Here is a 24525-nt window from a genome sequence, read left to right on the forward strand (position 1 = left end):
TCTGATTAGCAAACAATAACTTTCCAACATTCGTTTAATCTTTCATATAAGACGCCACCGGAACTAAGTACTTTAGTCAAGCATGAAGAAAACCCAAACCAACGAAGCTAAAACGCACTTCGTTCATTAATATTTCCCAAATATTCAACTCTCATCTAACGAATCGATTAAAGAAAAAGAAGCCAAAAAGAATTGATTAGAAAAGTCTTTAATAACAAAAATTTGGTGAACATCAGTCAAAATTTTATAAAACTATTGAACAATCTTAGCTCTGCACTTCAAGTGCACCAGTAATTTAATCATGTATACGAGATGTTTAAATTAAATCGAGGCAACAATTTTGATATTATAACTAAATTAGAGGCCGTTACAAGAGTTAAACGCCGTAGCAAATTACAACAGTTTCTTCCGTTACAGGTCTTGATTCTTGATTGGATACTCGATGAACTTTAAGAAAGCGACAATCTCAAACTCAATCTACGGCCCGGTGCCAATTTTGAAGTCACATTACGGAAGAAACCATTTTTTATTTAACATTACTCATTATGCAACAGCCGATGGATGACATAATCTTAATGTAGTTTACAACTCGTCCTTATCTTTGGATCCCGACTTGAGAATCTCTGCGAACTCATTGTACTTGAGGTACCCGTTCTCATCTACAGGTGCATCCCGGAGGATCTCATCACACATTTCCTCACTAAATCTCTCCCCCATCGTCATCAAGGCTTCTTTCAGTTTGTCTTCGTGGATTAGACCAGTTCCTGGACACAGATAAACGCCGATTAAATAGAAAAGATACATCATTGTTCGCGCCTTGAACAGCTGGATCAAAATAACATCCTCCCCCGTGAATAGACAAAAGTAAGATCATCCATTCCCTATTTGATTTGGATTTTAAAATTGACTGTACGTGAAAAGAATTTGATTAAATTAGCTGAAACTTAGAGCCAAGTTAACATCCCCATTCACACTAAAACACTTTAGGTGGGGAGATGTTAATTAGGTCTGAATATCCAAATGAGTACAAGACCAGTTAATAAGAGGAAATCTATGCTATGTTGGCACATTAGCAAAATGCAAACTGTTTGATTGTGTGCAGAAAACTTTTGCGTTTACAAGTAACTTGCAAAATTAAATGTTTAATTTTGCGCTCAATTAAGACGCGAAATACTGAGATTACTGATTAAAAAAATTACAAATTCACGAATTGTAAATTTTCTTGAACAAAAACAAACGATGGCAAAGCTCAGCAAGTGTCTTCATTGTGCTCAGTTCAGTTGCATATTAAAATCACTTGACTGACCTTCCTCGTCGAAGCATGCGAATGCGTTCTGTATCACATGTTTCTGGTCTGTGCCTTGCAATTTCTCTCCAAATAGAGTGAGGAACATGGTGAAGTTCATCTGGGCACCACTGGCCTCCGACAGCAGAGAGGCCAGAAATTCATCCGACACCTAAGGGCATATAGCTTTTATAAATTATCACTACATTAATGGGCAGGTCCATTTTGTAGAACAACCGAGCTGCCAATATTTTTAGGCCAATAATTGAAAGAATCTCTTCGAAAAACAAACTTCCGAACTTCTACTTAATAAGGGGGAGAGAGATCATTTAGAAAGAGTATACTTGTGGGAGAGATTGAACAAGAGCGCATTTGGTTTTAAGCATAAGTATGCGATTCTGTTGACAGGAGATTTCTAATATTCTATTGTGATTAGATTACTGAGGAACTGTATTAATTGTTTTTTCAAAATAGCAGCTCCGCTAAATCTTGTTCGATGAATTTTGTGTTGCTTCGAAAATCATAAGCTTACTCTTCGATGGAAAAACTCATTAAACCCGACTATGAAACCCACGAAAAAGGGATCGCGCGCCAAAAAATGAAACATGAAAGCACGACAACGATTATTACTCGATACTAACATCTTTTCCAAGGTTTCCATAAATCTCTCTCAAATCCTCAGCAGTAATGAATCCATCTTTGTTTGTATCTATCATGTTAAATGCCTCTTTGAACTCGTGGATTTGAGTCTGCTCAAACATGGCAAACACATTACTGGTCTGTCTAGCCGCTCGTTGCTTCTTCCCTCCTGCTCCTGGCCTCTTTCTGTGCACTGCTGAGGCCATTATGAACAACAAATAATCTCTTCTGGTTTATTCGAGTTAGAATTATGAAACTGACTATATTATCTGAAAGTTTTTTGATATATTATTTTTATATTTTTCTAAAGCTAGCAGTTTCCTACGTGGAACAATAACGGAGTGAACTAGCCTAAAAATAAGGAAACGGTTTCTCTAATCGTCTTTTAGTGATGATAAGCTTCCTTTAACCTGCATTGATTCTATCACTTTGATACGTTCATCCTTTAAATCTTAGTTCGGATCAGTACTAGTACCACCATGACTCAGGTTGAGCTTAATCTTTAACTTTTCCCACTCCGTGTTTTTTTCGAAGAAGGGAAACCGAATTTATTTGGGATGCAACATAGGAGCAAATGAATCATATAATAGTAAAAATTTACAATTAAGCACAATATAATTTTCGACATTAAAGGAAAACCCATAAAAGCAATAACAATAAACACATTGTACATAGCAACATTCGCAGTGGATCAGTTGACGCCATTTCGACTTCACGAGTGTTCTTTCAGACTCTTTATAGAGAATCTAACATTTGATTAGTCTGAGTTTGAAGGTAAGTTCTGAGTCAGAACAAATGCATACACTCGAATCTAATCTGTCGTTTTGTTATTGGCTTTTTGGTATCATGAAAGATAAAATTAACTTTACCATAAGGAGTCGAAACGTCGACAAATGACCAGTGAAACTCAGCTACCTCGGAATAACATGAACAAAATTGTTCATTCCAGGAATACTTTATATATAGGTATGTTTTATATGAAAACCTCCCAACAGCTGCAACGTACGCAGTGAATCTTGGAGAATTAAACAACAGTATTTTTCTATTAATTTTGTTTTTCACTACGTAAATCAATCACCATTATATCGAAACTATACCAGCTGTTACATAATAAATTCTCCAGCCACCGATATCGATGGATCAAAACAGACAAAAACAGGTCAAATTTAGAATTGAATATTTAGCACTTATTGTATCATTTATTTAGATATGAAAAAATCAGAAGACAATATTTTCAACCAAGACGTATTTTGATGTCACAGATTTTAAAATTCGTTGACCTTCAAGGTTCATTCTGCTAGTAATGATAATAAATCTCGATAACTAGAATTTATATAATGCACTCAGTTTCTAAACATTTTGACAGGGATTAGAGATTGCTGATTCCATTGCAGCTTTGATCGTTTAGTTTCATACTTCTATTAATAAATAAGTATACTGCACATCGAACCCAAAATAGGGTCATTTTTGCTGTTATTTTGTTTCTGCTTCTGAATGCACCACTCCCAAATGTATTAATGGTTTTGAATATTCTAAGCTTTGTCCTAAGGATAATTTCAATTATAATTTTCTGATTTCTAACGATACAACTCTCTCTTTTTCTCCGCATATTTCAGATTCTGAGAAATAGGGTCCTCCTTTATTTTACTATTCAATCCTTTTCCTCAGGATTTCGTCCGTAGGAAAGTACTATTTCATTTCAAATTGAGTTCAAGGCCTCTCAGTTTCGCAGCAGTGCATTGACCACAGCATTTACATTCAGAACTTTCAGGTCAGTGTATGTCTGTCCTGTTCCCACGAATAAGATAGGCTGGCCAGTGGAGTGAGTCATCGACACACAGGCGCCCACTTTGTCGTCGATTGTGTCGAATTTAGTCAGCACTATGGCGTCTATTGTCCTTGCTGAAACAGGTATAAAAATCCGGAGACCATCCAACCTGTTGTGAATTACTATTAATGAACGGATACATGGAAAAAGTTTTTTCATTATTAAATTTCAAGTTTTTTCAAGGGAACCTGGTGAAGTTGATATTGAGAATTCGAAAATATAGAGCCGGAGTCTTATCGATCTTTAAAACCAAACCGAAAATTTGTAAGAAACAAAATATTAGGTAGAAAATCCGACAAAATTATAACCGACACGACAGCCAATTAGCTGAAAATCAACAGAAAGATACTGGTTAAAGTGCCACGAGTGCTTTATACGTATTGAATGGAAAACCCAATTCGGAAACAAGCCGACATAGTTTAAGTCGACAACCATAAAGCACAATTTTTCGAATACAACACAAACAGCACAAAAAAACTCGCAGACAGAAATTGGGACGAAAGCCGTGAACTTAAAAACATAGCCAACTAACAGTTGGAAACGAGTAATGAACGCAGGGAAACTGAAAACAACTGACTTGTTTTTTGAAGAGACTTCAACTTTTGAATTTTGAAGAAAAAAATAGATGGCATTAAAGCTCTTTGAATTTGTAGAACAATTTATTACGGACACTTTTTTTTGCTAACTTTAACCCAATTTGAGAAAACTGGATCAATGCGTTAAACTTTTATTTCGCTGAAAAATCTGATAATTAATTTCCATTTTCGAAGCTAGAATTTGATCAAGTTTTGCGCGACCTTTACACTTTTGCAGTTCAATAGTGGTGTTTGCCTTCTTTTAACAATGTAAATGCCCTGAATGGAAATTTCCTGAAAAAAAAATCAGCAAGACCAATAAAAGAGTCTTCACTACGTTCATTACTCTTTAAAAATTAGAGCTCAATTACTTCCACTAGTGTCCTTCAAAAATTTGAGGAAGCTGAATGTTCAAAAAGTGTCCGTGCAACTGGAAAATAGCCGAAAAAAAGACTGACGATTTGCAAGAAAAAACAGAACATTCCTAGGTTAAAAAAACAGAATCCGGCTGAACTGGAACCACAAGCATTTGTCGTCTCAAAAATATGTGTTACCTATACGCGAGATGCGCTGGATACTTGATTGTGTAATTTTTCTATTTGTACTGCGAAAGGCTTAAGAGGGTGATTTATATTCTTCATATCTCAGAGCCGAAAATCTACCGAAAAACTTCAAATCTGATAAAAATCATTCAAGCAACTCTTACCGTAAACACAAGGCCAATACAGTAACCATGATATTGATTAACGATGCTAAATAATTAACCATGCTGATTACAATTTGACCATTATGTGACCAAAATTATTTACGGGAAAAAATTCTACTACCCGATTGCAATACCCTTGCTTATTACAAGGACAATTAACGCTAAAAACAAGGCCTGCTAAAGCAATTTCTTATTTCTTAGTTTATTATTTTTTAAAACGATAGAAAAAGTATGGTGAAAGATTAATTGATACATTTGATTTAGTGATGCGACATACCTGCGTTGACTCCATTTTGATTGACAGGTGCATGGTCAGCCAATGCCCTGTTGAACTTCATGAGCTGATCAGTGGCCTCATTGCCCACTAGTGCTTCCCCCACAAACAGAACCAAGTCTGGATTGTTCACACTGATCAGCTTAGCCAGTGCTCTCATCAGGGGCTCATTGTCCTGCATCCTCCCGGCTGTGTCCACCAACACAACGTCGAACTTCGTACTCTTAGCTGAAATTCTCAATCTTAAATTCAGTTTTCATAAATCATAATTTTAAGATGAAACGGCTCATCAAAGTCCAATAATGAAATACGAAACTTCATCATAATTAAGGTCTCAGAAGTTTTTCTTGAATTTAGTTGAGATGAATCAGTGCTATCGAACTTAAACTGCCTGAGTTTGTTTGCCTGCGAACCTCAGAAAATATTTGAAAGTATAATATCCACATCTGCTGAATGAGACAATTTTATTGCATCGGGCTTAAACATCAATAATATCGTCTTCACTTTTATGAAATATTCAAAAAACCACATTAGCCAAAACTATGTTTTTCCGTCACACGTAACAAAGCTTTTGGCACAGTAGCTCAAATATAATGTATCAAAAATAAAATTTTAAATAGGCATGAAAAAAGTATGTTTCAACAAGAACTGTTAAAATAGACTATAACTCTTGCAAACCAAGATTCCTTACCATAGTTGATAGCTTCTTGTGCAATACTAGCGGCATCTTTTCCATATCCTTTCTCATACAGTTGGACCATCACCCCTGTTCCATTCTTAGGGGGATGGAGGGAGTTGAGTGCTCTGCAGTGGGTCTTCAGCTGTTCCACTGCCCCTGCTCGGAATGTGTCACAGCCGGCGATTAGCACCCGCAGGCCGTTCTCAATCAGCCAGAAACAGATCTGAACACACGCGAGACACTATTTAACAGTCCTATGAAATACTAAAAAATCTAATTTTGTCTTAATGGATTGGCTGTATTTCTTATTGTTTCTCAAATTGTGATTCAATTTTACCGATTGCGCAGAAAAATTAGCACAATAAGGTAGCTTCATTTTGATACTGACAAATTTTCACTTCACATACAAAGCGAACAAAAACAATGCATCGCTCTAAAAAACTAGCTGCCGACTTGAAGATACAGCTAGTCTTCAAGTTGGCATTTAGTTTTTTGAGCAACGCGGCTGTTTTTGTTTCTGCCTAATTGAAGTTTGAGGTAATTGCCGCAAATTTAGAACTTTTTAAGATGAAAAATACCAATTCTGCATTTTAACATGAAGCATACCTTGGCGAGATTGGTAGACTTTCCAACTCCATTCACCCCACAGAAAGTGACCACATATGGTCTTCCATTGGGACCTCCGGATCTGGCCTGTGCATCTCTCAACATGTCGATCCGCTGCTTCGGAGACAGAATCGTAGTCAGGGACTCCTCCATTGCAGAGCGGACACTGCTCGCAATTGCTGCAAAATAAAACAAAAGATTCGTTCAAATCCTTGCCTATAAAATTTTTTTAAGGTATCTGATTTTACTTCAAACAAAAAAAACATAAATAATTTTTTTAAAAAGACATCGGAACAGCGGCTAGCAGTTCTAGCGAAAATGTGGCCATCTGGTCCTAAGGCTGCAAGAGTAATCTGATTGCAAGCAATTAACTAGAAGCCTTTTTCTGGACTAAACCGAAACCAATTAGAAAACTCACTGCTGAATGAGCCCACTGTCTTGCCTTGCAACTTCAGTCCCACTGAACTACACAGAGCATCCGCAACCTCAGAAGCCACGTTCTTCCCTAGAAAATACTCCGCGTACACTTCACTGTAATAAACATGACGAAAAACACTTGGGAAATTCTTAATGAACTCAAGGAAACAGAAACTTAATTTATTCCAGTTTCGAACTTTTTTTCGTAAAATATAAATACTATTTGAGAAAAAGAACAAATTTGCCTTTTCTTTAGTTCATGAACAATTTGTTTATGAAAAAAAAAACAGCTTCAAAGCACCGTACTCCAGAGTTAAGGCGCAGAATTTCTCACAGCTGCACCATAGCACCTTGCTTACTTCCGAATACCAAAGCTATCAATAAAGCGGACAAAACACATGCTATTAAACAGCCAAATAGAAATAGAAGTACAGCAATAAACATATAGTGAAGCTCAGAACTTTTGCTGAGCACGAACTTACGTCAGCTGAGTCGGAAAATTGAACTCGTAATATAACTTGTGTAAATAGGGAAGGTACTCCCCTCTACGTACCTATGAGATGTTCTCGCATCTTTTCTAGAGGTGCTTCCAGTGTCTCCTCGTTGAGCGTTTTGCTTCCCACTAAGCCCTTGAACACTCCAAAAAGACCCCCTCCACTCGATTTCGAAGATGCCGAAGGTTGAGGTCTAAATATGCATTGAGCGTTTAATGGATTATTTTCAAATAAAAGAAAAGAATAAATTATCAAGGAAAGTAGCGTGCTCGAACATAAAACGAAACAATCCAAATTTCTAAATCTCAAATAAAAAAAAAACTCGAGCTAGGAAAACTTAGTTGCTTATCGACTGTCATTCGAGTTTTGAACATCACAGTTTTTGCATATCGACTGTCATTCGAGTTTTGAACAATACAGTTTTGACCATTTAAAAAAAGTTTGCATTTTGCATTTTTTAAACTGCCGTTTTTTGGCATAAACAGATCAATTAACTAACTGTACACAGCAAAACAATTGCAAAAGCTAACTCAAAGCGCTTAAAAAAACGGCCAAACAATAAACCAACTATATAGCGCATCTGACCTTTTACTGTCGCCACTGGGTTCCATGCTACCCGAGTCAGCCTCGTCTTCGCTCCCTTCTCCCCTGTCGCTGTCGGAAAACTCATCAACTTCAGTGTCCAAGTCTTTCAACTGACCCCTCATGGATCCCACTGCGACATGCGAGGAGTTCTAAAGTTAAAGATTTCTGTAAAATCGAGTCAAATTCAAAACTGTTGTCATCAACCATAGATGCCTAAAAACTACAAGCCGAAGATAATAATAATCACAGAAACAATAAATGAACTACCTTTTGTTATCAAATGATACACCTGGGTTTTAAGTAAACTCATTTATTTTTTCGCCGATGAACTAATTTGGAGCATTTTTCAACAGATGTGGGGGTGGGGAGGATAGGGGGGGGGGGGGGGGGGGGGGGGGGGTGGACACTATTACAGTCGCCTCAAAAATCCATATCTTTGATTGATCGCCTAGAAAGGAAAGTCCTCACTTGAAAAATCAGACATTAGTAAGCTCCTACAGCGCCGATACATACTAACTTGAAGCAGCATTACTCGCTGAAAAACGCTACTTTTCATCAAAATCTTCCACCTTTGTGAAAGATAAAAACCAAATAGCTAATACCGTTTTATCCTAAGCGGCCAAGTTCATGAAACCGATGAATCTAACAAAACCCGCAATAAAATCTCTGTATGAATTCTGAGTTCATTATGATTGCTCAAACATCATTCAATGGAATTTCAGTTGCTTTGAACAGTCAAGTAGCTTTAGTTGTTCAAACAACTAATCCATCTAAATGCATCGCAGTCATGATTTGTATTGTACTGGACACACTGACACAAATTCACAAATTATGTTCTTACAAAATATTCAGGGCACTCAGTTGATGCTGAATGGACAAGATATATGAAACAATAACTCGTAATAACGGCATTAATAATAAGTGATAATAATTAAGTGATTTAAATTATACGATTGCCAAATGATTGTTTTCGATCGGACCCGAATCAATTTTGTAAAGATAAAATCAAAACATAGCCAACTGACCGTTGGAAAAAAGTAATGAACGCAAGTAAACAGAAAAAAAACAGACTTTATTGAAAAAATCTCAACTTTTGAATTTCCAGGAAAAAAACAGATGCCCTTTAAGCTCGTTGAAATTCTAGAACAATTGGCGCTTTTTTGATAACATAAACCCAACTTGAGAAAACTGGATCAATAGGTAAAGTTTTTATTCCGCTGGATATCTAAAAATTAAATTCCACTTTTGCAACTAGAAATCGTTGACGTTTTTTCGCGCCATTTCCACGTTTGTATTTGGAGAGTGCTATTAAGGTCACTTTCAACAGATGAAGTTCAACTCAACTCAAAAAGTGCATATATACCTAAGATGATTTATAAATGCATTGATATGTATGAATGCACACCAGTAGTTATTACAGCATTTTAAGACTTTTTCTAGAAAAAAAAAATTACCAAGACCTATACAAGAGTCTTCACTACGTTCATTACTCTGAATATAGTTTGCTCTTTCGAGCATCACTTCTAAGTTTTGCTTCTGCGGCAGAAACAGTAGTGTGATAGATAATTAGTTCCGTTCATACGCGAACCCTTTTTCAAAACAAAACCTCACAGCACGGACATGTTATTAGCATCTTCGAAATCGAATGGCAAGGCCATTTTGGTCAATAGGAACTAAAACCACAGAGGATGATTGATTGCTCATAAAATATCATGTAATGGGATATCTTTAAGACTGCAAGTGGTACCCATTTATTTCATTGCCCAAATTTACGCCCGCAACAATAAATAGAGTCAGTCAATTTCAACCAACCGTAGTCCCGGTGTCATCTCCATTTGCTTCCCCGTTAACTCCATTCGAGAGTGAGTCATCCGTGCCCCGTGCTGACCTTGGCTTGCTGTAGTCCAGATCTTTATCAGCTCCTTTGGCGCCTCCATATGGCCACACGCGACCCTCTTTCCCCTTCGGTCTCGACTTGCTAGAAATGAATCAAAAGCTCAACTCCGCAAAAAACCCCACGTGATTGACTTAGTTTCACGAATAGACTAAAAAGCGTAGATCTTTCTTTTGGCCAAATTAAAAATACATGCCTCTATGATAAAGAGTATCCATCGAGATTAAAAAGTGGTTATGAACCGTCAACGAGAAATTGCAAAAAAAACTAAGTGTAGAAAAACTTTCAGCGCAAAACTATTTAATTTCAAACAAAAAAATACGAGCGAAATAATGATGCCACCGAGCTATAAGTGACAAGACACAGTTTTTTGATGTACTTCTGTTTACACAGGTATGATTTTTAGCTACCATTATCAGGTTGCATTATTACGGTGGTCAAATTGATAAGGGAATCGAAAAATTTTCAAACATCTTGAAGGCAAAAAATCCGACAAACCAGACGGCGTAACCATATATAGCCAAGTTCTCAAACTTATATCTCAGGTACGAGCAGCGCGGCAGATACGAATAAAAATTTCAATCAGCATTCCCAGGTTAGATAGGCGTCGATTGGCAGGATTTCACTGTATTGAATTATTCAGAAGAAGATTTGGAGAGTGATGTGCCTTACGATATTTGGGAAAACAAAGTTAATGCTTGGGAAACTGCTACCGATCTTGAAGCTGCCAAGCATGGGCCTGTTGCGGTGCTTAAACTCACTGGGGAAAAAAACGAGATATTGCATTGGAAACTCGACAAAAACTAAATGCAAGAAAAGAGCTTAACAAAATACTGGCTAAATTGAAGGTTGTTTTTGTTAAAGAAACCATAGACCAGCACTTCGAGGCTTATGTGAAATTCGAAGCAGTAAAACATGAAACAAAAACTGTCCTGGAGTATATACAAGACTTCGAACAATTTATTCCAGAATACAGCGATTTTCGATGAAGTTACCCGAATCGGTTTTAGCATGCAAGCTCCAATATGGGACAAATTTGAAACAGTCTGAGCGACAATTGATTTATGCATGTGCGCACACCATCGATTATAGTTTTATGAAAGCCTCGTTGAGACGAATTTTCAGTCGTGCATATCTTGTCAAGGACAGCAGTGCAAACAATGATCCAGTTATGAAAAAAAAACCTCGTTTGTTTCACAATTAGCTTAAAGCGAAGAAGTAACTGCTTTCTGGACGAACAAGCAGTGTATCCACCGCGGAAAAACTTTAGAGGGAATGGGCAAAATCATGACCCACGACGACAGCAAGAAAAAAATCCTCTTGATAGACAAGGTAAAATGACACTGTGCTCATGTTGTGGATCTTGAAATCACTATGTTCGTGATTGCCCAGATCGCCATTCTGACTCGACGCAAAAACTACCATCGAAACGCCAGAATGAGTGTAGCGACGAAAATCTGTTTCTGACATTTGCTAGCACATGTCACCAACTTGCGTTAGAACGCAAGGAATTGTCGATTTTAGACATTGCGTGCACGAGAACAATTAAGGAAATGCCGTATAAAATGCAGAATTGCATGTGAGGTTATATCGGAAACTCTGCCGACGTTCCTCGGCATAAAGTCAAGGAAAGCTGCTGAACTCGTGCTTGACCTTGAGCGATCTCTCGTGAAAAGGAAAGACAGTAATGAGTGGCTCCAATTTGAGGTAATGATTTCCGGGCATATTATACGCTCTAATTTTCCAGGTAAACTTGAGATCGATGTATTGGCGATGATAACGTGCTTCAAACAAAAAGAAAGAAAGAAAGAAAGAAAGAAAGAATTTATTTCTCTAGTCAGCATTAAATACAACATTGAATATATTTATAATTTAAGTTAAATGATGCGACTTAGAGAGGATAGACAACGGGACCTAAAGGTCCTCCAGGGTCTACCCTTAAGTTGTTCAAACATAAAGATTTAACACTAATATTTAATGAAAAAAAAAAAAAAAAAAAAACGAAATTTGAAAAAAAAAAAAAAAAAAAAAAAAAAAAAAAGTTTTGAAGTAGGTTTACTTCCGTAAGTTAAGATTTTTTGTTGGCGTTACTGAAAGAGCCCATCAACTTTAACTTAAGACAACCAGGTTCACGGTCGCAGGTGAGTTTTAAAATAATTTTTAAGAAAAATAATTTTTTTCTTTTTTTCTTCTTTTCTTTTTCTTTTTTTTTTTACTAAGTGTTTAATATTTTTCGAAAAATCGTAAAAATGGCCATATCTCCTAAACTACAAGGATTTAGAGCTTCATATTTTAGCACGAGAATCGGAAGCTAGAGCAGTTGCCTGGTAGCATTTAACCAACGATAATCATTTTAAAGAAAAAAGGAAAAAGGGAAAAAGTACTACAAATCGTAGATAAGTTTTGTTAGTTCGTCGTTTTGCAACAAAAATGTATTTTTGAAATTATGGTAAAACACTTTTACTTTTGTCTCAGAAAAACTTTCAATATTTTCAGGAATTATATTTTGCAGTCTCAATAAGTTAAAAAGCTTGCAAGCACGATATCGGATAGAAAAACGTTCAAATCTTTTCTTGCAAAGAGGTTCTAATAGTAAATTGTATTTTGAGTTTCTTGTTTGTCTCTGCCGATTATTAAAAACAAACAAATTGTTAAGGAAACTCTCTGAATGAAAGGAATTAATTGAGCGCAGAACAAATTTGAGCAATTCGTATACATGCAATTCGAAAACCGATAGAAAATTGTATTTAAGAAAAATGTCATTACAGGAGTACATTTTCTTTCGAAAGAACATAAATTTAATTATTTTCTTTTGTAAAAGAAATAAACACTCCAGTGAACTTCGACTGCAGCAACCGTAAATCAGAATTCCGTATTGTATTATAGGAACAACATTACTTCTGTAGTATTCTAGTAATTGTGAAAGCGGCACGTAATGCCTCAGTTTTGATATAATACCACATTGTTTACCGAGTCTCATTTTAACATTATTAATATGAGTTTGATAAGATAACTTACAATCTATATAAATTCCTAGATATTTGCATACGGGTTTTAGTATAATGTTAGAAGAATTAAGCTTGAAGCGATAATTGGAAGCACTTTTTATATTCATTTGATTTGTTTTATCACTATTAACTATTAACTTGTTGGCGAGAAGCCAACGATCCAGCTTGCCAATATCTTCTCTAATTTGAGTTATTTGGCAACCAATTGCCGTCAGGTTGGTGTCATCTGCAAACAGTGTTACTTCAACTGATTTGCATGCTGATGGAAGGTCATTTACGTAAATTAGGAAAAGCAAAGGTCCCAGTATCGAGCCTTGAGGAACACCGCATGTTATTTTCTTCCAATCAGAGAATTGTCCATTTACTAAAACTCGTTGAGTCCGTTCAAATAAGTAGGTCTGAAACCACCGGTTACAATTTCCTCTTATACCATAAGATTCCAGTTTATTTAGTAGTATTTGATGATCGAGAGTATCAAAGGCTTTCCTAAGATCCAAGAAAAAACTATAAATTTCATTTGTATGACTTCTCAATCTTAGATTTTCTGTCAATTCAGCTACTGCATCTATTGTACTATGTTTGGTTCTAAAGCCGAATTGTTTGTTGTATAAAAGGGATAAATTTTCAAAGTAAGAATATAATCTGTTGTGCATTGCGCGTTCATAGATTTTGCTCCAAACTATTAGTAAAGAAATTGGCCGATAGTTGTTTTCATCTCGCCGCGATTTTTCTTTGTGGATTGGAACAATTTTGGCTTTACGAAGCTCGGAAGGGAAAACACCTTTAGAAAAAGACGCATTAATAAGTATTGGTAATAAAGGAGCAACAGCATTTTTAGAAGATTTGACAATTAAGTTACTGACGTAATCATCCCCAGATGTCGATTTATCGTCCAATTGAGAGATGATTTGGTGTATTTCTGGTTCTGTTACCTTAAAAAGAAACATGGAGTGATTTAATTTGGGTAAGCATGGTGGATCTATTTTAGGCAACTCTTTTTTCAAATTCTCTCCAATGTTAGTGAAGAAATCATTGAATTTGTCAGCAATATCTTTATTAGATGGATTTTCTTGGACTTGAAGGCATGAATCTAGAACAGGAATATTTGATTGGGCTAAGTTCTTACAATTTAATTCATTGAGTAACTTATATGTTTGTCTTGAGTCTCCAATGCAATGTCTAAATTTATTCATGTAATGTGTTCTTTTCTTGCATTTAACGGCGTTTTCAAACTTTTGTCTTTGCTTTTTAAAATTCACTAGGGTTTCTGGATTTTCAGGATTATTTTTCCATCTTCGATGGGCTGCATTGCGCTTATTTCGCAGATTTTTAAGATCATTGTTGAACCATGGTGGCTGAGTTTTGCTTCTTGGTGAAATTGCCTTTAGCGGAGCGAATTTGTCTAGGACATTTTCAAAGATACATTTGAATAAATTAAAAGACTCACTGGGATCTTCGGTACCCATGAGAATTTCTTCCTGTTCACTTAACACACGCTGTAATTCATTTTCAAATTCTCTACATTTTGAAGCCTTCCTCAGAAAAGATGTATCACGGAATGTTATCGATATATCTTTTTTACATTGCTTTATTGACCAATCTAAGAGGATTGGATAGTGGTCTGATATAGTTTCTTGTTCTAACACCGTGGAATTGGGATTTGCAATATTTTGATAGATGAAGTGATCTAAACAAGTTGATGTTGTTAATGATACACGAGTAGGTTCTGATGCAAAATACTCAAACCCATTCGAGTTTATAGCGTTCAGGTAATTAATGGTGAGTTGATTTTCTTGCAGTGTATTTATATTGAAATCGCCACATACAATGAAAGGGTCAGAATGTGTGCTATTATCTTCAAGAAACTGTTCAAGTTTGTCAGTAAAGAGTAACTTGTTTATTCTTGGTGGATTGTAGATGACGGCTATTTTTAATTTGTAATTGTTTTTTTCGACCTCCGCGAATAAAGCCTCTTCAAATGTGACATCTCGTTGTTTCAGTAAATTACAGTTTTTATGTACCTGAACCATCACTCCTCCTCCTCTCATGCCATTTCGATTTTGCATAAGGCATTGGTTATAACCATTTATCAGGTAAATTTTACCTTCATCTGTTTCATTTAGCCATGTTTCGCTTAAACAAATTATATCAGGTGGAGACTCAAGACTTAAAATAAGTGCTTCCAATTTTTCATAGTGTGGTTTTAAAGACATGATATTTAGGTGTAGCACAGAAAAATTAAAGAAATCCGCTTTATGACCAGATTGATTATTATAACAGGTAATTTGGGATAATTCATTATTAAGCACAATTGAGGGATTCACATTATCAGTCACGAAAACAATTCATGGTGTCATTGTAACTGTAACCAAGATCTGATGCAGCATGGAAAATATTTTGATATCTATACACTTGATCATTATTTTGGAGAGTGTATAAAATCATGCCCTCTCTGGTCCATGTTGATGCGATGCGCTTGTCAGTTTTCATAAGCTTCAGAAACTTCACTCGTGCTCTGGTGATGTCTTCAAATACTTTAACATTTTCAGTGGTGGGCTTGTCTCGCAAGGTTTTTTTTTTCCTCATAATTTCCACTTTGGCTATGCGCCTGGAGAACTTCACAATGATAGGGCGGGCTGCTACATTTTTGGCTGGTAATCGATGAGCAATTGAAATATCGCCTTCCTCTACCTTTGCATTAATCTCCTTAGAGATGGATATAATCTTCTTGATTGTCTCTTCAGGCTGCTCTCTACTAGTTTCGTTTATTCCCAGTACTCGAATATTGTCACGTCTGTTGTATGTTTCCTGCTGTTCAGTCTCGCACAGGGTCCTTAAGGTACTTCTGAGTTCGCTGTTTTTCATTTCGTCGTTAAGCTCTTCGCAAATTTCTTTCTTAAGGTTTGCGCATTCGGCTCTTATTGCATTTCCTATGACTGTCTGCAATTCGTTCTTCAAATCAAGTTTTAGTTTTTCCAGAATTTTTTTTTTTTTTTTTTTTTTTTTTTAGAATTTTTGGGAGTGCTGTGTTGATGGCATTTTCGACAGCTTCTTCTATGTCAATACTCTGCTTCTTACTTTCTTGCTCGTTTAATGGACTCATAACTTCATTTGGTCTCTTCGGGTTTGATAATGATTTTGGTATCGGAGTCTGATCTTGGTATCTCAGGTTCGGTAGATTTGCTTCCTCGGATACCTCAAGCTGTTCATCATTTCCAATTGGTTGATTTGCGTTAGACATCTCTGTCTCTGAAACTATTTAATAAGTTTATCACAACAATTAGGCTAAGTTTATCACAACAATTACCAAAAAGATAATGACAAGCTGTATCGCCAATTCGGTGACTACTCTGCACCTCTTCTGAACGAGCTTCGCGAAAATTACCAAAAAGGTCTTTGGACGACAAAAGTAATCTTTATATTGATGAGTGTAACATCTGTGTGAAATTCGGAAGTTCAAAAACAAAACGCGTTGATTCGTTACCGATGGCAACTCGATGTTACGATGTCGTCCCTATGAACTTGCATGAACTCGCAGAATTAGGATAATCAAATTTTATAAGCAACTGATTGATTTATTCATTAAACTGAGTGCTGCGTGTCTGAATTTTGACAAGCGGGCGGAAACTGTGAAACCCCGGGTTTCGTGCGTGCGTCACTGTTTACGGACCACCAGATAAGTTTTCAGCATACATCCACAACTCTGTATTCTTGAAAAACTGCTTTCCCTACCACAGTGGTTTTAGCCCATTTTAGAGAAGGTCTCCAGCTCGCAACAGGTTGTCGCATATCTGAGTCTGTTGCCTCGAAATCGTAACTTCCAATTGTTAACCAGATGACGTTTTCTACAAACGTCATCTCGTGAACAAGTGGAAAGGACCAGGAAGAGTGATTGGATAATCAGGCAGCGAAGCTTTCTTCAGACATGGCACAATTGTGTTAGTCTCCACTAGACTAGGTTGAGACATGTCCAGCGACCCGACACATCAGAGTTGCTAGCGCATATCACCAAATTGCGTTAGAATGCAAGGAATCGGCGATTTCAGATCACAGAAGCAAAGAGTAGCAGCCTGATACAATGGTAAGCAATGGAAGCCATGAGCCCGAAAACGAGACTACGAAAGCTCACAGACAGCTTTGCTGGCAAGCTCCAGCGAAAACGACAAGAAAAAACTCAATCAGCGAGAACTCAGCTGACGTTGAAAGCGTAAAGCAAAACCGGATGTGCTATGGAAATCACTAAAACCGATTCAACGTTGAATATCTGGCACCGACGTTTCGGGGACTTACGAGTGTATAGACTTTGCCAAAGGTGTCGATTCGAAGCACAAAATTCAAAGTGAAGGTGACTATCCTAGCATCTGATGTCTTAAGTATTGGAAAAATGAATAAAACCAGAATAGTGCTTGAAAAAGTTGCAGATGAGGGCCAACTTTGCGCTGAGTTTACATAACCAAAGATGAGAGAAACAAGAAAACTAGACTAGTGGCAGGTGGTTTTTCAAGATGCAGAATACGACTTTTTAGTGAAATATTCGTCCACACCTAGAAGAGATTCTTTGAGACTGTTCTTAGCATTATCGTCAAAAAGGGGTAGAAATGTGGAGTTTTGAGCATCAAAATTGCGCATTTTTGATGGCCAACTAACTCGACAAGATCCGTTTACGTTACGCCACCGCCACAATCTGCCCGTTGGTTGAAGCTCCGAAAGCTGCTCGAACCCGAATACAGTTCAGCAGACGCGTAATGGAAATGATTTGGTGTAAAACAAGAAGTTTTTTTTCTCGTTTGGCTTTAGGTACGCAAAGTTTAAACCATGTATTTTCAACTTGCGTTGTCAGAACGTTAATTTTTGTGGCATTATTTGCGTTCATGTAGATGACTTTTTATGCAGGGAATAAACTTTTCTTCGATGTGGTTACTAACAAAATTCCTCCTGTGCCCAAGCAACACTCCCTCTCCGTTATTTGGGACTCGACATTTTTCAGCAGAAAGGCTGTTACCTTGTTAATAAGAATAAAAAATACCGAAGCTTGAAGAGATCAAGATACCAGTACAACGAAGACATCACAAGTCACAGCAGATAACTGAAACTGAAAAGGCATCATTCCGTGAACAGGTCGGAGAACTGTTGTGGGTCTAAACTTGATGTCGTCTTGATAGTGCGTTTGATGCCAGTAAGCTTTCAAGTCGTTTTCCTGAGAGTTATGTTTCTGACATAATAGAGTTGCACAAAGTAGTCAGAAAAACTCTCGAGACAGTAAGTTCGGCTCACTTGTGATTCCTCGCCTGGGAAATGTGTCGCTGTGAATTCTGATGGTGCTCTAAGATGCATTCATCAAAAACCTTGAAAATGATTCCAGTCAAGGTGGTTTTTTGGTGTTTTGACTAATAAAGATAATGGGAACTGTTGGTTACTTACTCTGTTGGAAATTTCAGAAACTTTGTAGAGTTGCCAGGAGCACCTTGGCGACTGAACTTTTTGCATATGCGCTTATAGCTTTGATTCAAGCTTCTTGTGCCTTGAGATTATCTATGAGGTTACCCGCACTAGAAAACTCACTTCTTTTACAGATAATCAATCTCTATCTGAGGTTGTGTATTCGACAAAATCTGTATGCGATCGCAGCAGACTACGAGTTGAAATAAGGTTCCCAAGTGACATTCTAAGCAACCCAGTTATAAAGCAGGTGTGGAGCCCGACTAAACTGCAGTTAGCACACAGCCTGACGAAATCTCCTGCTGCCGATGCATCAGCAGTAGTACCGCAAGTTCTGTCCTACCAAGTCCAAGTGGGGCTTTTGCAGGCATCATTGCCCGCCATGTCTCGAATATTTCATTGCCCGCTATCTGTCCTACCAGACAATTATTGATCTCTCGCCTTAATGCAAACTTATCCAGGACACCTCTTAAAATAGAGGGAGGTTGTTGACATTATGTGTAATGTCTTGTGCTCTATTATACAATGCTTCAAATGTATGCGATGCGACAGCGCGGTTTTAATATAATCTTTTCAAATCATCTCTTCATGACGTTGTGCATTCGCAAGACATGTATGAGTAGAACCTTGAATCAGCATTGCCAGCTTCGATACCAGTCTCTTTGTTTCTAACCCTGGATCCATGAGTTTAGAAAGCCACATGTTGAAACACTTAGCCCCGGTTGATAACTTAACTCAAACACTTTTGTCCACTACCCAAAATTGTCTACGCAAAATACACTTCCCGAATTGGCAAGGCAACCATATATCGGCAACTCGAATTCCAGACCATACACTCAGGTGTCGTCTAAAAACTGAAGCGTACGCCTCATTGGCGTTAAATAAAACCACCAAAACTGCCGAGTTTAGACATTCTGTTCATCGCTTTATTTGCTATGAATGCAATGATTGATCTCCGTTGTACACAATCTGTCTCATATTATTTATACCGTTCAGGACAGAATTTAGGTCAGTTTTTTCCAGCCAAATTGACTAGGTTAAAAAAAGCTCGTACGGTATCCAGTGTAGTATCATATTAAAACCGTTTTCGTTTTGAGAAAAACCCGTCAGAATATTTCCGATTTTCAGACTAATTTAGACAAAATTTGATGAATTTAGATGAAATTGGCTGACATCCCAATTTAATCCAGCTATAATTTCAAAGTTTCTTTAAGCAAAAATATTACTACTTCTACCTCTCTAGATTTTTTTCACCTAACTCAGTCACCCTTCACTTAAAAATAGTGGCGGTAAACTTTAATATTTTTTTTTCGGTTTTGAAAAAAATTTGTTTGAAAAGACTTTTTCTTGAATTATCTTGCAGGGAACATCAGCCTGCTATTGTTGTTTTTATACTTTTATTCTCGGATAACTAATTTTGTTCTCCACTTGGAAATTTATTTTCAAAGCCAGCCCTTGAGGCACAAAAATAAGCGGGGGTTATTTATGAAACGTAAGAAATCAGATAATCATTAATACTCAATTAAATTCGTACCCCGAATCTTTTCCTTTAGCAGTTGGAGAATTTAGTTTATTCTTCTTATTGCGAAGATTCTCCAGATTACGTTTCAGTATTTCCTCGCTCAGGTCTCCGCACTCGGTAGATCCATTTGTGGTGAAATTGTGGTTCACGTCGGATGCAGATTCTTTAGCTTCGTCTTCTGGTACAACAGGAGACACTTTCACTGCCGGCGTTTCTGTAGCATAAATAACCTTGAAATAAGTCAAAACAAAACTACAATCAACAAGGATAGCTGGTTACTGTGCAAGTAGCCCATGATGTTCCGACCACAGTCTTAGAAGAAAAAAACTTTTTCAAATTAGTGTCGTTTTTTTCTGCATGGTGTGATAAAAGATCTTAACGAAAAAATAAGAACTTAGACATATTTGACAGTCATAGTAAAAAGGGCTATTCAGAACACATTTTTCGAATAAAATTGCCTAGAAAAGCGAAAAAAAAAACAAGTTTAAAAAATTCAAAAATATGTTAAAATTTTTGCAAAATTTTCGGAATTTTTTATCTTTGTTTACAAAATGGCGCACATAACTACTTTTATTTGAGGAAAACTAAGTTTTCACAGCTTAAAGAAAGCTTAAATAAGCTATTGTAAGCCTACGCGCTCACACTTACTAATTCGAAATTAGACCAAAAATTTCAAACCGGTTTTTCTCAACACTGTGAAAAATTTTTCGGAAATTTTTAATGTTGTTCGAATCACAATTAAAAGGGGCTTTTATAAGATATATCACTCGGCCCATTACGATAATTATTTGAGGTACCTGATTTTGCGTGGAAAACAAAAAGAGAAAACTAAAACACACCCGAATACAAAGTTCCTCCCCATTTTTTCAAATGGTCGGAAAAATAAGTCTAGGTTAACAATTTTAGCTAGATTCGTTCTATACATAAAATGTAACAAATGTAGATGATGAACTCATTTATAGTGTTAGGATCTCGTAAGAAAGGGCTTTAGTGTTCATAGAAAAACATAAACAGAGGCGAAAGGGAGCTTCGCATAACTTGCGGTGCAAATCACACATTGCGGGACTAAATAGTGAATAAAAAAAGACAAGTCGAAAAAAATCTGAAAAATTAACTTGATAAAAGTTGAAAAATTGCCACAACAAAAAATCATATTTGTATCGGATGAAGTTCATTAACAGCCTTAAAATCAACTACCGAGCGGCAACAAAGTCGACAAACTTTGGGTCGAAACCTGTTGGGCGGAAACAAAACTGTTGTAATAAAAAAAGTGTTTATGACCCATACAATTGAAACACATAACCCCAAACGGATATATTTTGCCCTTGAAATTACGCAAAATAAAACGACTAAGTCGATTAAATGAAACTTTTTGAATATTTAAAAAAACGAAAAAAAAACTCAAAATCAGACATGGTAAATTTACAAATTTGTTAAGTTTCAGTTACAGTAAAAACAGAATTGGAACAAAACCCATGCTTTATAAAGTAAACCAATAAAACCCACCCAGATTTTAACAAAAAACGAAAATAAATCGAAAGAAAATAGGACAAAAACCACGAACCCGAAATAAAATTACAACCTGAACCGGGCTTGAAATAATAACTACGTAAGTGATAGTAACTTCATCTAAATTTGAAAGATAAAAGATTCCCTAGAAATGTAGATTTCTCTGTGGAAAAGCGGTTTGTACCCGATTGTAATACCCTTGGTTATCACAAGGGTAATTATATAGAAAAATATATATCCTGGATTTTGGGCCGTTTTTTTGCTCAATTTCAAGGAGCCTTTTGATTTTTAATGATTGAACGCAGCTGACGAGCGTAATTCTGGGCAGTTTTCCATTTTAATCAAATTCAGCGTCATCAACCTATGTTTTCTCTAATGTTATAGCAGAAACGCAAACGCATGAATAATAGAATAGAAATTCAACGCTGCGAGCTGCCATTACTTACTTTTCGGCTTTTCGGGTGTTGGCTTTTTTAGAGACTCTATCGTCTTTTTTGATTTGTTGGACTGTTCGAACGACTGCATTTTGCGAGGCGCCTCTTGAATCAGCCTAACGTCATCTTCACACTTTTTCAAGATGTCTTGGAAATGATTCGTGAACTCGTACTTGCTCATCAACTTATTATGAAGTAATTGGTTCCGGAACTGGTTTCTGAATGTCAGCATCACCTGGTCCAGCAACTTATCAATGTATGATAGTTGCAGCATTTTCTGATACCCGACCTAATCATTCGAAGGCATCAGCAATCAACATACACACTGGTTGCAAATTTCATTGGATAATGACAACTTACGACAAATATCAGCTCAAACTCATTATCGAGTTTAAAATAAAGTTTATGGGCCTCATAGATATGTGCTCCACTTCTCTCCTAAACAAAAATAAGTAACAACATAGTCAACAGACAGTTGCTAATAAGTTATTGAAAACCTTTATTTTTTTCAAATTTTCAAGAACCATGCAACAAAAAACATCACCGTAAAACACATTTAACTTCAAATTTTAAAAATTCATTTTGAAAACTGAATTTCACGCGCCATTCACATTTCTGCCATAAGACAGAGTAGCTTGAGCTACCTTCGCTGATATATTTTTAAAAGCTTCCACAATCGGTTGGGTAAGACAGTGCCGAAGTAAGAGAGTGCCGAAAACAAAAATTTGTTAAAGAGTGCCGAAAATGAAAGAAACTGACTTATTTGTCGTGAACTAATTGAGAAAAGAAAAGAAAGTTTTGTTTGCTCATCGATTTTGGCGCCAAAATTGAGTCTGAACAATTTGAAAAGAGTGCCGAAAATGAAAGAAACTGACTTATTTGTCGTGAACTAATTGAGAAAAGAAAAGAAAGTTTTGTTTGCTCATCGATTTTGGCGCCAAAATTGAGTCTGAACAAGTTTCAAGTGTCATTATTAATTTTCCCGCCATAAGCTAGCCTCTTAAATTGCGTTCCAATATTTCCCGCCTTTTTCGGCACTCTCTAACTTCGGCACTGTCTAACGCCCCCCCCCCCCCCACAATCAAGCAGGCAAAATAGAATTTAAGCATTATATTAGTTTTACTTATAAAAACCGCACGGCCAAATTAAGTGATAGTTGACTTCGTTAATTAGAACGTAAAACTCGTCATTAGACGAGCGAGTATAAAGCTAGCTTAACCTGCAAAATTACTGATTTGATCAATGAGTTGACCGGGAGCGAAACTTGGATATCCGCAGCGCGCTGGAAATACCACAGCACTATCCCGCCTCGACTAATTATTGAAAATAAATCGAGCATCTAGCCTGAAACCAAAAGCAGTTGAAGCAAGGAAACAACAGAAGATATGATAACTCATTTAAAGAAAAAGGTCAATAAAAGTGGCCCTCCGTCATACGACGGTCCATGCACGGGTTGAATAGTGCCATATAAACGCTAAACAATTGCATCAGTGAACAATTTGAGAAAAATTCGGTCAGTTTTTACAGCATCTAGAAACTAAAATCTACCCTCCTCAATTATTGCACAAATAGAATTGTCTACACTATTTGAGTTTTTCAGTATCTTACACCCCCGGATGCAAAGAATCGCACTCCACAGGTTTGCACAACTTAATTCGATTATTTTATAATATGAATGTATCGCAGGAGATTTCATCGCTTTTGTGCAACGGTCATATTGAAGAAATTTTCGGTTCAAAGTAGATTTTTCATAATTTCGAATTGGTCGTCATACTGTTTTCTGGCGGTAACTGTAAATCAAAAGTCGAAAATCAGAACAGCCGAAAATACGATCTTGAGTCCTATTGCTCTTCGCAATTGGCTTACGTAAGTTCATTGAGTTGAGTTGTCTTTGTTCCCGAAAGAGAATACAACGATTCGGTGCTGAAAGCACAAGTAAGCAAGAAGTTCCAATGAACCTTTATCCTGCTTGATTGAGGCAATTACCGGATTGACTGAACTGACGGTCCAAAACAGCTCGATTATTGAAACAATACTCGAGTAAATGGAAACTTCTAGAGCGCTGTATAATTTAACTGTATAATTTAACCGCCGTCCTTCCTAAAATGGCTACTCAAACACACTGCCTTATTTGTAAAAGCAGCCTGCGAGGCGGAGGTGTTTGGTGCTTCACATGCCCAGGCTACATGCATGTAAAACGCAGCGGCCTAGCCGCAGCAGTGATCACTATGACGATTTCAGTTGTCATCGCTGCACCTCCCAATTTCATTCAGCTGACGACAAGCATGAATGCAATCCCCCAACCCTAGCTACAACCACGCTCCCCCAACTGCACCCTCATCCTTCCACTGCCCCACACTCACAAAACTCAGGAGAGTCTTCCACTATAGAACCTAGAACAACACAAGACCCATGGTCAAACCCCTGTCCAGAACTCATAGAAACCACCAGGAAAATATACACCCAAGTGGTCCACTGGAAACCGGTCTTATTGATCTTGTCAAAAAATAAAGCTGGTTATAACTTCATTGAAACCCTCAATAGAACTTTGAACAGCCTAATAGAAAACAACAAAAACACCTTCGCAATGCACGCAGCAATGATTTTTCCAAACTTAATAATGTGCAAAAC

At 36.9% G+C, this 24525-nt stretch overlaps 3 protein-coding genes across 3 annotated transcripts in view; 1 reads left to right on the forward strand and 2 right to left on the reverse strand.

The window, feature by feature from the left end:
* The window catches only part of LOC134852140 (uncharacterized), a 487803-nt gene that overhangs the window by 229672 nt on the left and 233606 nt on the right, over nucleotides 1–24525 (forward strand). The window lies entirely within an intron of this gene.
* On the reverse strand, nucleotides 179–16269 carry LOC134852141 (myosin regulatory light polypeptide 9-like). The gene is made up of 4 exons (XM_063868438.1): nucleotides 16246–16269; nucleotides 1927–2193; nucleotides 1307–1457; nucleotides 179–764 (listed from the first exon to the last, which is right to left on the reverse strand). Exons 2-4 carry the CDS (start codon nucleotides 2128–2130, stop codon nucleotides 583–585), a joined length of 537 nt encoding a protein of 178 aa, XP_063724508.1. The 5' UTR covers nucleotides 2131–2193; nucleotides 16246–16269; the 3' UTR covers nucleotides 179–582.
* The window catches only part of LOC134852138 (signal recognition particle receptor subunit alpha-like), a 394981-nt gene continuing 373417 nt past the window's right edge, over nucleotides 2962–24525 (reverse strand). Inside the window, exons 2-13 of the mRNA XM_063868433.1 lie at nucleotides 23114–23240; nucleotides 22255–22332; nucleotides 21907–22183; nucleotides 19964–20165; nucleotides 9901–10066; nucleotides 8089–8237; nucleotides 7563–7696; nucleotides 7011–7097; nucleotides 6593–6771; nucleotides 5999–6209; nucleotides 5311–5535; nucleotides 2962–3826 (exon numbers count right to left, since the gene is read on the reverse strand). Coding sequence (XP_063724503.1) covers nucleotides 3645–3826; nucleotides 5311–5535; nucleotides 5999–6209; nucleotides 6593–6771; nucleotides 7011–7097; nucleotides 7563–7696; nucleotides 8089–8237; nucleotides 9901–10066; nucleotides 19964–20165; nucleotides 21907–22183; nucleotides 22255–22332; nucleotides 23114–23233 — 2010 coding nt within the window. The 5' untranslated portion in view covers nucleotides 23234–23240 and the 3' untranslated portion in view covers nucleotides 2962–3644. The remainder of the gene's footprint in view (nucleotides 3827–5310; nucleotides 5536–5998; nucleotides 6210–6592; nucleotides 6772–7010; nucleotides 7098–7562; nucleotides 7697–8088; nucleotides 8238–9900; nucleotides 10067–19963; nucleotides 20166–21906; nucleotides 22184–22254; nucleotides 22333–23113; nucleotides 23241–24525) is intronic.

This window comes from Symsagittifera roscoffensis, chromosome 7 (assembly GCF_963678635.1).
Source record: "Symsagittifera roscoffensis chromosome 7, txSymRosc1.1, whole genome shotgun sequence".
In the NCBI taxonomy this organism is placed as follows: Eukaryota; Metazoa; Xenacoelomorpha; order Acoela; family Convolutidae; genus Symsagittifera; species Symsagittifera roscoffensis.